The 15,446-nt window shown below is 44.4% G+C and overlaps 2 protein-coding genes across 2 annotated transcripts in view; both read left to right on the forward strand.

The window, feature by feature from the left end:
• The window catches only part of ITGAM (integrin subunit alpha M), a 107,385-nt gene extending 96,254 nt beyond the window's left edge, over nucleotides 1-11,131 (forward strand). Inside the window, 8 exon segments of the mRNA XM_042782959.1 lie at nucleotides 6,460-6,538; nucleotides 6,634-6,689; nucleotides 6,691-6,727; nucleotides 6,839-6,912; nucleotides 7,120-7,207; nucleotides 7,209-7,226; nucleotides 7,326-7,441; nucleotides 11,083-11,131. Of these exon segments, the coding sequence (XP_042638893.1) occupies nucleotides 6,460-6,538; nucleotides 6,634-6,689; nucleotides 6,691-6,727; nucleotides 6,839-6,912; nucleotides 7,120-7,207; nucleotides 7,209-7,226; nucleotides 7,326-7,441; nucleotides 11,083-11,131 (517 nt within the window).
• Nucleotides 11,132-12,836: 1,705 nt separating this feature from the next.
• LOC103209941 (integrin alpha-D) overlaps nucleotides 12,837-15,446 on the forward strand; it is a 36,960-nt gene continuing 34,350 nt past the window's right edge. Inside the window, exon 1 of the mRNA XM_042782961.1 lies at nucleotides 12,837-12,852. Coding sequence (XP_042638895.1) covers nucleotides 12,837-12,852 — 16 coding nt within the window. The remainder of the gene's footprint in view (nucleotides 12,853-15,446) is intronic.

Below are 15,446 nucleotides of genomic sequence, written 5' to 3' on the forward strand. Positions count from 1 at the left end.
AGAAGTAGATTGCCCAACCTTCCTTCCGAGGAGTGCCTGGTGGGTTTGAACCAGCAGCCTTCTGGTTAGCAGTCAAATGCCTTAGGCACAATGTTACCAGAGCTCCCTAAAAAACACACTACCTTACAAGAAATGCTAAAGGGAATCCTTCAGACAGAGAACCCACAATGGCAGAAAACAACCAGAGTAAGGGACATGACAACATCACCTGGAGACCAACCTAGATAAAGAAGTATCAAAAATAAAGTAAACCTACGAGGCTGAAAATAGCGAACCAGAGATGTCAGTTTGCAAACAATGATAACTACAAAGCAAAAAGAAGAAATAAAGAATGTAGTTACAGAACGTCCAAACGGAGAGAAATTTAAGATAACAGCAAGACAGAATGGACTGCTTTAAACTTGGGAAGGTAATAATGAATTATAGGTAACCTCAAAGGAGATTAATAAACTTCCTCATCAAAATAAAAAAGAAGAAAATCATGAAGTCTCAGTAAACACTAAAACAATAGCAACACAGGAAATGATAGGAAAGTCCATAAACAAAATGAACTGAGCACAGAAAAATATATTGAACAAAGAAACCATTAACACCACACACACATACACACGCACACAAACCACAGCAAAATGACAGCAGTAAATCTGTATATATCAATAATTACACTGAATGTAAATGGATTAAATGCAAGAGACAGAGAGTACCAGTACCAAAAACATGACTCATTAATATGCTGTCTACAGTAGGCACACCTTAGACACAAAGATGAAAATAAGCTAAAAATCAAAGGATGGACAAATATATCATGCAAGTGGCAACAAAAAAAGAGCAGGAGAAGCAATATTCATCTCTGTCAAAGTAGACTTTAAGGCAAAAACCAGCAAAAGAAACAAGGAAGGACATTATATAATGATTAATGGGTCAATCAAACAAGAAGATGTAACTATAGTAAATATCTATGCACCCAATGAAAGAGGCCCCAAATACATAAATCAAACTTTAACAGAACTGAAAAGACAAACAACTCCACAATAACAGTAGGAGACTTTAACACATCACTTTTGATACAGCACAGAGCAGCTAGAAAGGGACTCAACAAGATGTAGAGGAAGTGAGGCACCACCATCAACCAACTGCACCTCATAGATATCTGCAGAGAACTCCACAAACAACAGTACACTATACATCATTTTCCAGTGCACATAGAACATTGTCAGGACTCCAGCATAGACCACATGTTAGGCCACAAAACAAGCCTCCATAAATTTTAAAAATCCAAAATACTACAAAGCATCTTGTTAGCATCACAATGCTGTAAAATAAGAAATCAACAACAAAAAGATCAAGGAAAAAAATATGTGAAACTGAATAACACCCTGCTTAAAATCTATTGGGTAAGAGAAATAAAAAAATTCCTTGAATCAATCGAGAATGAAAACGTTACATGCTACAACCTCTGGAACAATGGAATACCGTGCAGTAAGAATAATGATGAATCTGTGAAACACCTCAAAATAGGGAAAAACCTAGAGGACGTTATGCTGAGTGAAACTAATCAATCACAAAAGGACACATATTGTATGAGACCACTACTGTAAAAAAGCCAAGAAAAGGTTTACACACAGAATCATTCTTTGAAGGTTACCTGAGATGGGAGGAGAAGGGAGGGTAAATCACTAACCAGAGGGTAGACACCTGTTAACTTGAGTGAAGGGGAATGCAATATAAAATAAAGGAGAGGTCAGCACAAAGTTATCAAGGCAGTGGAAGACCCAGGGAAGTGCACAAGAGTTAAGGGCAACAGAGGTGAATACTATTTCATACACAATCCTGCAATGATAGTAATAACAATATCTATCAGTGGATATGTAGGTAGACACCCAAGCTGAACAGGGATGGGAAAACTAATGGGATTGTATCCAGGAATATATATAGAGTTGACAGGTTTGATCGAGGATATTTCTACATAAGTATTTATATGTGCTGCAAATATGTCCATGAGTGTAGTAGAGCATACAGGGGACAAAGTTATGAAAACGTCTTAGTTATAACCAAACATCTTTTTTATTATTATTATTATTTTATTTTAAGAGCTTGTTTTACATTCAAAGTCACGCGTACATTTAGTTTCATTCCCCATTCGCCATGTCCGACCCTAACCCAGTCTCCTCCCCTCCCTACCCTGCAACACTCCCCTGTGCCCCTCATAATTAGGCACTCCTATTTGTCCTGCATTTCCTCAGTTTGAATGTTGGTCCTTTGGTGTCCCATGGGCTATTGCTCTAAGGGATGTATTATCATTGAATGTGTGGGTGCGGCATCTTGGGTTGAGTGGTCTGCATGTACATCTTGTTAACTATTGGGCTGAGAGCCCACCCCTGGGTGTGTGTTTTATTCCAGGTACCGAATGTATTTCAGGGCCATAGTATTGTGATTCTCTCACCAGACTTCATCTGACCAGTAATTCTGGTCATTATTGAGTTTTTGGATTTGTTTCATGTATAACCAAACATCTTGAGGAAATGAGTCATTGGCCATGGGAGCTCAGGATCATAGCTTCAGGGAACACTAAGGTCAATTAGCATAACATAGTCCACAGAGACAATGTTCTGCATCCTACCTTGGTGAGCGGCAACTGGAGTGTTAAAGCTTGTGAACGACCATCTAAGGAGCAACTTTTGTTGTCTCCCTGTCTGGAGCAAGGAAAATTAAAGAAAATCAAAGATGCAAGGGAATAGTTCAAAGGACTAATGGACTGTGTGAACCCCAGCCTTCACTACCCTGCAACAGAAAGACTGACTTTCTGTCAGTGCCTGACTGCCACCATTGACCACTCTGAGAGGGATCACACTAGGAGACTTCAGATAGAGTGGGAGGAAAATGTGGAACAAAACTCAAAATCATAAAAAAAGGATCAGACCTACTGGTTTGATGGAGACTGATGGAACCTCTGAGACTATAGCCCTTAGATACCCTTCAAGCTGTGATCTGAACTCTCCCTTGTGGCTCAACTTTCAGCCAAAAGATAGACAGGCCTATGTTGTGAACAATAACACCAGGAAGAGATGCCTTCATTAGAAAAATCAAGATCATACAAGATCAAAAGGGCAGTGTTTGTTGAGGGACGAAACTAAGAAGGGAAAAAGAGATAGGAAAGAAGGTTGAAGGGAAACAGTAAGCGTAGGGTGGAAGTGGGAAGATGTTGACATGAGTCTTAACGTCCCAGGTTCAGCTAAAGGGCAGAGTTGTCCTTTTTGCTGTGCTCCTGGATCTGGCTGGGACTGGCTTAGAGTGTATGGCTGGAAAACATCTGTAAGCTGGAGGGTCAGCAAGGAATGGGGCGGAGGAGGGGGTGGTTTCCTTTCTAGCTGACTAGTTATGACTTGTTTATTGCCCCAAGTGACCTTAGGTCCCATCTCTATGATTAATGGAGGTTTTCATAACCTAATTGTCTTCACTTCTCTCTGTCCCAGGTGACAAAAACCTGTCCTCAGCTCAGTGTCCTGCCCACAGCGCCAGGCCTGTGCTCAGGATGTGGGTAACATGAGCTTCACACCTGCAGAAACTGTGAGGTCTGTGTTTGAGTGTCCAGAGCAGGTGGCCTTTGTCCAGGAACTGGGTGATGCTAAAATCTACCTTCATAATTACCCAAGTCCCAGCTTGATGAGTCCTTTCCTTTTTGACTCAGGACACCCTGATCCCTCTCAGGCTCCCAGGCCAGGACTTCTGTCTCCCGCCTTACTCAGTGCCCACCTGAGGAACTCCTGGCTCTCTCATCATCCCTCTCCATCCCCTGTTTCTCCTACAGGTGACCTCAAGAGCTCTGTGACCTTTGACCTGACCCTCAAACCTGGCTGCCTGAGTCCCTGTGCCATCTTCAGTGAAACAAAGACTTGGAATCTGACTTGAGTCCAAGTACTTGAGCTGGGTCAGTATTGTAAGACTGTGAAGGTTGTTCCTCCCAGTGAGGGTCCTGGGGATCCTGGGGAAAGACTGACATGGATGAAGGTAATTCTGAGGTTGGCAGTGGGGCAGAGAAAGACACAGGAGCACATTCTGGTCCTCCCTGTGGCCTCAGCTCCAGTATAACCAAACAAACCAAACTCACTGCCGTGGAGTCCATTGGATTCATAGCGACCCCTCTTTGGGTTTCCAAGGTGGTATCTCTACAGAAGTATATTGCCCAATCTTCCTTCTGAGGAGTGGCTAGTGGGTTTGAACTGCCAGACTTCTGTTTAGCAGTCAAATGCCTTAGGCACTACGCCACCAGAGCTCCCCAGCCCCAGTATAGGACCTAGCATACTGTTTGTTGCTCGGTGCTTTCGAGTTGGATCTGACTCATAGTGCCCAATGAGAGGCACTATGAGTCCTGCACCATTCTCACAGTTCTTGCTATACCTGAGCCCACTGTTTCAGCCACTGTGACCATCTGTCTGTTGAGGTATCTTCCCCTTTCACTCTGACCCTCCACTTTACCATGCATGGCATCCTTCTCCAGGGAATGGTCCCTTCTGACAACATGTGACCAAAGCAGGTGAGACACAGCCTGCCCGTTCTCTCTTCTAAGAGGCATTCATGCTGCACTTCTTCTGGGACAGATTAATTCATTCTTGTGGCGGTGTATGGTATTTTCAGTACTTCTCACCAACACCACAGTTCAAAGGCATCATTTCTTCTTCGGTCTTCCTTATTCATTGTCCAGTTTTCACATGCATATGAGGTGTTTGAAAATACTGTGCCTGGGTTTTTGTTGTTGTTGTTATGTGCCATCGAGTCAGACCCGACTCATAGCGACCCCTCCTTGGGTTTCCCAGGCAGTATCACTACAGAAGTAGATTGCCCCATCTTCCTTCCGAGGAGTGGCTGGTGGGTTTGAACCACCAGCCTTCTGGTTAACAGTCAAGTGCCTTAGCCACTATGCTACCAGAGTTCCCATGTGCCTGGGTTTAGACACACCTATATATAATGCATAATGTATACTTACATATCTTCAAAGTATATATAATTATGTATTATATAAGGGCATAATATAGGATCTTAAAATGTTGCCTGAGGAGGATTAGACTTGAGGTGTTTGGCACCAAGGAGCCATCTCGAGTCAAGTGTTTGATCAAGAGTAACATTAACAAATACTTCCCTAGTATTTGCTGTGTGCCAGGCATAGTGCTGTGGTTACTTTCCATAAATTCATTCAACATTCAGTGAAGACTTATTGAGCCCCTATCATGGGTAATCAGAAAGTAGACATAAATCCCTACCCTGTGGCACTTGTATTTGTGATACATGTATCATGAGTCTGTGTGACTTACCCTGGCGACACTCCTCTGCCAGTTCCACTCACACACCTCGTTGAATGTTCTCCTCCTGCCCAGAGTTTCACACTGCGAGAGCTCTCAGAAGCCCAGCCAGATGTATGCTCTGAGCTGCTTGCTACCCTGTGTCTTGGGGTTTGCACATGTCTTTGCCAGGGACCCACAGGCAGGGCACACCTGTCCAGACATGAGTTTCCCTGAAGCTCAGCTGCACTCTGCAGGTGTGGCTCTGTGGATGGGGGCACTCAGAGGCCCTCCCCCCCAGGGTAAGGCTCTGGCATTTTGTAGGGAGTCTCTTAGCAGAGGAAGGAAGAGACTTCAGAGTAGGATGTGGTGGGCTGAAATTTGGATTGTGCAGGCAAAGAAGTGCCCAGAGAGTCAGAAAAGGAGGGGCAGAGGTAAGACCGGCCACCCATGTGTGGAGCCAGGCTGGTCACTGGGTCTCAGGCCAGAGCAAGCCTGAGGAGATGTTGTTAAACTGAGGCCCCAGTGAAGAATCTGCTTTTGACCCTTTCCTCACCTCCAAGCCCCAGGCCCAGAAAAGCCAAGGAAACAGGGAGAAGGACCCCTAGAGAAGGCCTGTGGGAGATCAGAAAGGGGCAGTGTCTGATAGGCATCCGGTCAACAGCAGCAGCTTGAGTATTACCAACACTTTGCTGTGTCCTACCTGCCTACCCATCATCCTATATGCCCATGAAGACCAGAAAAGAAAACTGAGGTGCAAGGAGGAGCCTGCCAGTGAGTTAGTGGCATAGTCTCAGCTCCTTCTCCTGCACCCACTGCCCAGCCTCCTTGGCAGTCTCCTCTGTGGGCAGCTTCTGGAGCGCCTTGCACCCAGCTTGAAGTTCATTTCTGCTCCCTAAACCAAACAAAAAGCCAAACTCTCTGCTGTTGAGTCAAATCCGACTCATAGCGACCCCTTCTTGGGTTTCCAAAGTGGTATCCCTACTGAAGTAGATTTCCCGATCTTCCTTCCGAGGAGTAGCTGGTGGGTTTGAACTGCCAGCCTCCTGGTTAGCAGTCAAATGCCTTAGGCGCTATGCCGCCAGAGCCCCACTGATCACCTGTCCCATCCTGCTGTCAACCGGAACCTCCTCAGGGGGCCCCTGCAGAACTTCAGATCTTTCCATGCCTCCTCTTTCCACAGCCATGAGCAACCCACCAAGTGCCTCAGCTTCTCAGCCTCAGAGGAGGAGGAAAGCAGTGTGGCCAAGCATAGAAACCAGGCAAGTGGTGGAGACCCAGGAGCTTGGGCTAGGGTAGGTATGGAGACTGGGGAGAAGTGTGGAGTCTGGCTTCGCCCTCAGTTCTTTCTGTTTAGGTGAACAGCTTGGGACTGAAGGACCTGCCTGTCAGCATCAACTTCAGGGTGCCTGTGAGCTGTTGGGGCAGGGATGGAGGTCCTTCCTCCCTATGTATTGAGGATTGTATATGGCTCCTCCACTAATGCTCTTTATCTGAATTCCCTGTGTCCCTCATGAATCCCCAACACCTCACTGAGATGCTCCTTCTTTGTCTCCTTTTAGAATCCATGTATTCAGTGCTCTTTGGGAAAAACAGAATCTGACTTCCTAACCAATATTCAGAAGAGTTCTGTGCTGCTGAGAATACATCTGGGCTGGACTCCACTCTAAGCCATACACCAGAGGAATTTAATGAATGAATTTATGTTGCATTTAGATAGGCACCTGCTGAATGGCCCTCTTGTATTCAGATGTGGCTGCTCCCTTCAAGTCAAATAGTTTAATGTTGTCATCTACCCTCAAGTCCATCTTTCTCCAGACTGATGTTGCTTCTCTACCCCTTAGGACTGCTCTGTTGCCATCTGCCTGAGGTTCTACTGTGACATCCCCTCCTTTCACCTTCAAGAATCAATTAACTTCATCCTGAAGGACGAACTTCAGCTTTGGCTGGGTCAGCCAGGAGTGTAACACCAAACAGCAGAGCCCCTCCTCAGATTTTTGTGGTACCTGATGCCCTAGAGTGAGGGCATTTTTCAAGCCAGTTCTCAAGCTTTCCTCCTCTCTTTCTCAGACACTGCAGAAGAAAGTATTGGTTGTGAGCATGGCTGACATCACATTCAACAGATCCATGTATTCCCAGCTTCCAGGACAGGAGAAGGAGCTCTGGTGGCTCAGTGCCTAAGGCACTTGACTGCTAACCAGAAAGCTGGTGGTTCAAACCCACCAGCCACTCCTCAGAAAGAAGGTTGGGCAATCTACTTCCATAGTGATACCGCTTCAGAAACCCAAGGAGGGGTCTCAATGAGTTGGGTCCGACTCGACGGCACATAACAACAACAACAGGACAGGAGGCATTATGAGAGCCCAGATATTAACTGTGTGGTAGGCAGTGGCCAGGCTGGTGAAAGAGATCATGATACTAAGTCTGTAATGCTAGGCAAGGGTTTGCAGGCCTGGAGGGAGGAAGACGAACACCTTGAGTCTATGGTTGCTTTTGCATCTTACTCTTTGAAGAAGAGCTGTGAAAGGAGAGGAACTAACTGGGGGTTGGCAGAGGGAAGGTACTCATTGTGGGTGCATAGAGGATCTGGGATAACAAGAGGCCTGATAACTTTCTGATGAGGTCATCTCCACTCCAAGTGGAGACAGTACCAGGGAAGGATGAAGTCTATAAACCTATGTCCCTCTTCGGGTGCAGCCCCCTGAGAGGTCTGCTGCTATTGGCTCTCATTATGGCACACGGTACAAGGTGAATGTTTTTTTATTCCACTCTTGACACCACCAGCATCTGATCCCACTCTTTCCATGGTAGAAACAAGCTCACCTTGGAGTCAGGCAAGACTGGGTGCAATCCTTGCTAGGTTACTTATTGTGAAAGATCCCCTCCCACCTATGACACCATCATTGCCTAATTCTTTCCCACATTTGTACCTTCCTATCCAGTTCTCAAGGAGCTCTGGTAGCGTAGTGCCTAAGGCACTTACCTGCTAACCAGAAGGCTGGTGGTTCAAACCCACTAGCCACTCCTTGGAAGGAAGGTTGGGCAATCTTTCGTAGTGATACTTCCTCGGAAACCCAAGGAGGGGTAGTTATGAGTCAGGTCTGACTCGAAGGCACATAGCAACAACATCCAGTTCTCAAAGGAACTCTGGTGGCATTGTGGTTAAGGCATTGGGCTGCTAACCAAAAGGTTGGTGTTTCAAATCCACTAACCAACGTGCAGAGAAAGATGAGGCAGTCTGCTTCTGTAAAGATTTACAGCCTTCGAAATCCTATGGGGGGCACTATGAGTCAAAATCAACTCCATGACAGTGAGTTTGATCCAATTCTCAGATTTCCTGTAATTTCTCTCCCTTTCTTTGCCATTTTTCTCCATCTCTTTATTTCCTTCGATAACAGATTATAATACAAAAACACAGACCTGGGTTTGAATGTTGATACCACCATTAATTCTTTCTGTGACCATAGGCAAGTGTTTGGTCCACTCTGAGTCTTGGATTCTTAATCTGGAGGTAATCCTAACCAACTCCCAGAATTGTGGTAAAGTCTAAATGACATAATGTGTATAAAGTTTCTACCACAGTGTGTTGAACATAGTAGGGGGCCCGGAAATGGTAGTCATCCATAATCATCCCTTATCCTCTCTTCCACTAGACTTCCTGACCTTCTTCTTTCTCCCCCTACAGGTTGGCTTCTTCAAGCACCAGAATAGGAAATGATGGCAGAAGCCAATGGAGGGACTGGCCCAGAAAGTGGGACATCAGACTCCCTAGTTGCCCAATAAGCAACTCTCACTCCTACCTCCTGTTCTCCTTTGGACCTGCTCTCACCTCAGAGATTTTCCAGTCTTCTTACTTACCTCAGCCAGGCTCAAATGGGAAGAAATATTCCCCATGAGAGAGATTGGGATCAGGCTGCTTTCTCCTTTAGAAATCTTGCCTGGGAAGAGCCATTTGTCTTGTCTAAGTTCTTACTGGAAACTCCCACCACAGGGTCTCTGCTGTGCCCCCTCCAGGGATCTTGGCTTGGAATTTCTCCCTAGAATTACATGGATAAAACAATAGACAGGCATATGGGGTGAACGTTTATGCTAGGTAGATACACTCCTTAGAACAATCAACAGTGGGAGAACAGAAGGGCAGTATTTGTACAGGGAGATAGCTTAGGGGACAGGAATACATAGCAAAGAAGAATACCGGGAAGAGGTAACTACAGAGAGAAAGTAAGAAGAGAGCTATTATGCTGTGGGGATTGTAGTCACTCTCATGAAATAAAATGTGTATGAACTGTTGAATGGAAAATGAATTTGCTCTGTAAACTTTCACCCAAATCACAATAAATTAAAAAAAAAAAAAAATCACATAGATAGTGGCCTCAGACTCTGTTGTTGTTGTTTGCCATTGAGTTGAACCTGACTCATAGTGACTCCTCCTTGAGTTTCTGAGGTAGTATTACTACAGAAGTAGATTGCCCAACCTTCCTTCTGAGGAGTGGCTGGTGGGTTTGAACTGCCAGCTTTCTGGTTAGCAGTCAGATGCCTTAGGCACTACACTACCAGAGCTCCTGCTTCAGACTCTAGTCTCCGTTTTTGTACTAGTCATTGGTGATGTTTATAAAATACAGTACTGAGCAAACCACTCACCATCACCCATTTGCAGTGGCTCCCTGTTGCTTTCAGGAGAATGTCTGAACCCCCCAGCCTGATATGAGGAGTCCAATTTATGCTCGGCTTCCCTTTTACCCTTGTGTGATAGTTGGAGCTGTGTGTCAACTTGGCTGGACCCCAGTTCTCGGTGGTTGTTCCCATGATGGGATCAGATGACTGTGTTCTGAGTGGCCAGTCTGCCCAAGGGGAGTTTCCCTAGGGGTGTGGCCTGCTTCCAAGATATCCAGGGACATCCTGGGAAGAGACACATTCTTTGAGGGATTGGAACCCTGGTGTGCTGACTACAAACTTCCAGGAGTGAGCAGCCCACTGCTCGGCCTGGAGCTCTTGGATTCATCTTTCGTTGGAGTCAACAACGAGTGTACTGCCTGCCAGCCTTGAATCTCTTGGCTTCCTGTGCTTACGGAAGCTAGGGCTGCCACCAGCCCGTTTCCTCCAGAGACTTGGACTTGCCGGCTTCTATACGTTTGTGAGCCATTTTCCTAAGATAAATTTCTCTCTCTCTTGCTCTGTAAATATATATATATATATACTTTGCTGTTTTTTGTGTTTCTCTAGAGAACCCAATCTAACACACCTTGTTTCCACTAAAATACAGTCTTAGCTTCATTATGGTAATCTCAGCCCAGATTTCCCAAACTGAATTGGGAACGAACTGTCCGCACACTAGAACTCATATACCTGGCTCCGGACATTGGTCAGCATTGCTGACTGGCAGGGAGGAGTGTCCTCTCATCAGTGGCATTGTGCCAATGCCACTGCAGCTCAGTCAGTTCCAGGGCCTCTCAGAGTTCAAAAGACACCAAGGCCACTTTCTTTCTTTGAGGATCCAAATATATTAAAACAATGAAAGAATGTCAGAAGATGATTACAAAAAATATGTATTTTAAATGCTTGTGTTAACAAATTTACACACACAAGTAATGTGTGTAACTTTATTGGGAAATAGTCAAAAGGTCTAAATGAGGTCTTACATGGGTTTGAGACCTGGGCAATGACCTTAGCCTCCCCTTACCATAGTAGTGGACCCTGGCCAGTCCTGAGACCTGGGGCCCGAACAAGACCGTTAATCCTCATGGGTGTCATTAACGTCCCTATGTTGAGGGTAACCTGACCCTTAATCTAGTCACTTCACTCTCAGGGCTGTGGAAGCTAATGGGGCTTATGGGGCTGTGGGAACACTAGGATAGAGAAGGGGTAGCCCTCAATGGCTCTTCTCCCAGTTGGAGAGATCATTGAGTAAACCAAACACAAGTGTTTCTTAAAAATACTGAGATGTGTTCAAGGAAACACTAGTTGCATATGAATAGTGATTGGAGAGCACATTAGAGTCCCATGTCAGGGACCTGTTGTATCCAGTAACGTGGCCACTTACCCCAACATAAAGCTCATAATGGTGCCTGGCACTCAGCTGGGGCTCAGCGCATGGCCAGCTATTGCCTGTCCTGGAGTGGTCCCACTTTTGGTGCCACTATCAAAGAACTTGGGAAAATGGAAGGGTGAAGCACTTGGTCATGTGACTTGAGGGAAAAGGAAAGCTGAAAGATATTTCCTCCTTCACCCATTTGCCCTTTGGATTTTGAAACTCTTAAGTCCCCAGGAGGACCAATTATTACGCAATACCCCTCGGTGAGGCCTCAGATGATAAAAAACTTTAATGAGAATCCAGTCCCAGAGTGGTGTTTTTCAAAATGTGTTTCATGAACCACTGGTGGTCTCAGGGGTTCTACTCAGGTTTTTTAGGGGAAAAAAAGCAAGAAACAATTTTAATCTCCATACATCTCACACTTTTGAGACATGATTTTCACAGACGCCCTGCTACATCTTTAGTCACTGTGTCCTTCAAGGCTGCACATGGGTTACAAGGATGACAACAGGATCTTGTCTAACCTTCAAGCAAGAAGGTGTTATCTTCACATAACTTTCTTTTGTATGTAACAGTTTTCATTTACTAAATTTGCATTTTTAGTGTTGCTATGGTATTGCATTATATCTACAAACCACAAAAAATGTATCGATGGCTCAAAAAGAATTCATGGAGTCATGAAAGTTGTGATTAAAATAAACTCATTGCTGCAACTTACAATAATGTCATCAAAATAAATACTGAATGAGATGCCAGGGCATATGTAACATAGGAATATATGAATGTTGGGACGAGTGACCATGAACCAGAGACTTAAAATATGTCTAGAAAATATTACCCCTGAAAACTGGATTTTATTGAGTCAGCTCTCTCTTTGTTCCTAAGCTGTGGTCCATGATGAAAATTTGCCCTCAAAATTTTGGTTTTTGTCATTTTCAAACAAAGCACCAAGTCCTCTCAGGAAAAGCAATAGAGATTCCTTAGAATAACTGCAATTCTTTATCATCCAAAATTGATTAATTTTATCACTGAATATAGAGGAAATAACAAAACTATAGTAGCATAAATCAATGCTACTTTTATAGAAAAAGTGGGTACAAATCACATAATTTCCAAGAAGCTTGTAAAACCAACAGTGATGTTAATCCCTGTATCAGAAGGTTGCTTTTGGCTGCAAGTAACAGGAGACAACAAACATGGCTTAAGGGCACATAAGGACATTCACACCACAAGAGGTCCAGATAAAGTCTGTTGGTTAATTCAGTGGCTGAACAAAGACATGAAGATGAAGTTTCTTTCCAGCTTTCCATTTGGCCATCCTTAAGTGGCTTATGTCCTTAGACCATTCACTAATTGTTACAAGATGGCTTCTCTGGGCATTATGTCCTCAGATAACTGTACCCAAAGGCAGGAAGGCCAGTGTCTCCTCATATCTCTTATTATCAGGAAGTAAATCTTTTCTAAAAATCCTCAGATTCTCTCTTAGATCTCATTGACCAGGATTGAATCAAATTCCGTGTTCTGACTGCATGGAGTACCGAGAAAGTGAGTATCTGCTTCAGAATTTTAGCTCTGCCAGCCAGGAAGGAAATGGCACCCGGCAGTATGCTTGAAAAATAAGCTGTGAAAAAACTCCTTTTTCAAGGAACAACTTGGACATTGTATGATGTCAAAGGTATACAGAGGAATTGTTGTTGTTGTTGTTGTTGTTATGTGCTGTCAAGCCAGACCTGACTCATAGCTACCCCTCCTTGGGTTTCCGAAGCAGTATCACTATGGAAGTAGATTGCCCAACCTTCCTTCCGAGGAGTGGCTGGTGGGTTTAAACCGCCAGCCTTCTGGTTAGCAGTCAAGTGCCTTAGGCACTATGCTACCAGAGCTCCCATACAGAGGAATGTTGTTGTTGTTGTTGTTATTTGCCATCGAGTCGGCCCCGATTCATAGCGACCCCTCCTTGGGTTTCCAAGGCAGTATCACTACGGAAGTAGGAATGTCCAACCTTCCTTCCGAGGAGTGGCTGGTGGGTTGAACCGCCAGCCTTCTGGTTAGCAGTCAAGTGCCTTAGGCACTATGCTACCAGAGCTCCTAACAGAGGAATAGTAGTGGTTAAATCTTGAGTGTGGGACAGTGAACATATATATCACTTTGCAGCTGGATTAAGTCACTGATATGCAAAGTCTGAATCAGCTTTGGCTTTTGTGCATATATAAGGGGGAAGTATTCGTTGAATTTTTGTTTATTGCTGAAAATCTGAGCAACAGAAAATAAGATTTGTTTAGTTATTTATCATTAGTGTCTATCCTGTGAACTATGGAAAAGGACTGATGGGCCACTGGCCTAATGGGGCTGGACTACATACTTTATTCACAGAGAACAGTGGACAGTTTACAACACATCTCACAATCTTTATTCAGCATTGAAGGAAAGGGAAATCGTGAACCTGATCAACTCATGGCCACTGGGTGTTCATCTGTTCAGTGTTATGTGGAGAAATGGGCAGGGAGGAGACTTGGCATTTCATACTGAATGCTTGTCACAAAGAAGGGTAGTCATTTAAGATGTTATAAAAACAGATTTAAAAACAAAACAAACAAAAAAAAAAACCTCACTGCTATTGAGTCAAATCTGACTCATAGCAACCCCTTCTTGGGTTTCCGAGGTGGTATCTCTAAGGAAGTGGATTGCCCAGTCTTCCTTCTGAGGAGTGACTAGTGAGTTTGAACCACTAGCCTTCTAGTTAGCAGTCAAATGTCTTAGGCACTATGCCATCAGAGCTCTACTGAGGTATAAATGATACACAATAAACTCACATATTTAAAATGTACACTCTGTTAAGTTTTGATGCATGTATACACCAGGAAACCATCACCACAATCAAGATGGTAAACATTCCTACCAACGTTGATGGTCTCCTTGTTTTTCCTTCTTTTCAGTCCTTTCCTCCCCATTTCCAGGAAATGAATGATCTACTTTCTGACAGTATTTGTGTTGCTGTCGTTGTTGTTAGGTGCTGTCGAGAAGTTTCCAACTCATAGCAACCCCATGCACAGCAGAACAAAACATCGCCCAATCCCACGCCAGCTCCATGATCCTTGCTATACTTGAGCCCATTGTCATAGCCACCATGTCAATCCATCTCGTCGAAGGCCTTCCCCTCTTTCATTGACCCTCCACCTTACCAAGCATGACATCCTTCTCCAGGTAATGGTCCTCTCTGACAACACGACCAAAGTAGGCGAGATGAAGTCTGGCCATTCTCGCTTCCAAGGAGCATTCCGGCTGCACTTCCTCCAGGACAGATTTATTAATTCTTTTAGCAGTCCATGGTACTTTCAGCGTTCTTCGCCAGCACCACAACTCAAAAACATCAACTCTTCTTCGGTCTTCCTTATTCATTGTCCAGCTCTTACATGCATACGAGGAGATTGGAAATATCATGGCCTGTGTCAGGCGCACCTTAGTCCTCAAGGAGACATCCTTGCTCCTCAGCACTTGAACAGATTGAGGAGTCAGCTGCGGGGACCCAGGTGAGGAGAGGGAACCAGGCCACGGCCCACAAGCAGTGAGGCAGGAAAGCAGGGAGATGACAGAAAAGGCAAAAGGGCCGAGGAGTCTGGCAGTATAGAATTTTTAAAAATAATTTATTGTTTTTTATTTTTATTGAGAACATTCATAGCAAAACATGCTCCAATTCAAGTTTCTACAAGTGCAAGTCAGTGACATTGATTACATTCTTTGAGTTGTACAACCATTCTCACTCTTCTTTTCTGCATTGTTACTCTCCCACTAACATAAACTCACTTTCCCCTAAGATTCCTATCTAATCTTTCAAGTTGCTGTTATCAATTTGATTCCATTATGTTGTTGTTGTTGTTGTTATGTGCTGTCGAGTTGGACCTGACTCATAGCGACCCCTCCTTGGGTTTCCGAGGCAGTATCACTACGGAAGTAGATTGCCTTATAGAGATCTTCAAAGAGCATGTGCTCAAGGCAGACTTTTTTTTTTTTTTTTTAATTGTGATTTGGGTGAAAGTTTACAGAGCAAATTCATTTTCCATACAGCAGTTTGTACATATTTTGTTTCGTGATATTAATTGCAATCCCCACAGTACAACAGCTCTCTTCCCACTTCCTCCCTG

The sequence above is a fragment of the Orycteropus afer genome, unplaced genomic scaffold (genome assembly GCF_000298275.1).
Source record: "Orycteropus afer afer isolate SDZICR_OR568_19922 unplaced genomic scaffold, OryAfe1.0 scaffold00542, whole genome shotgun sequence".
NCBI classification, from domain to species: Eukaryota; Metazoa; Chordata; class Mammalia; order Tubulidentata; family Orycteropodidae; genus Orycteropus; species Orycteropus afer.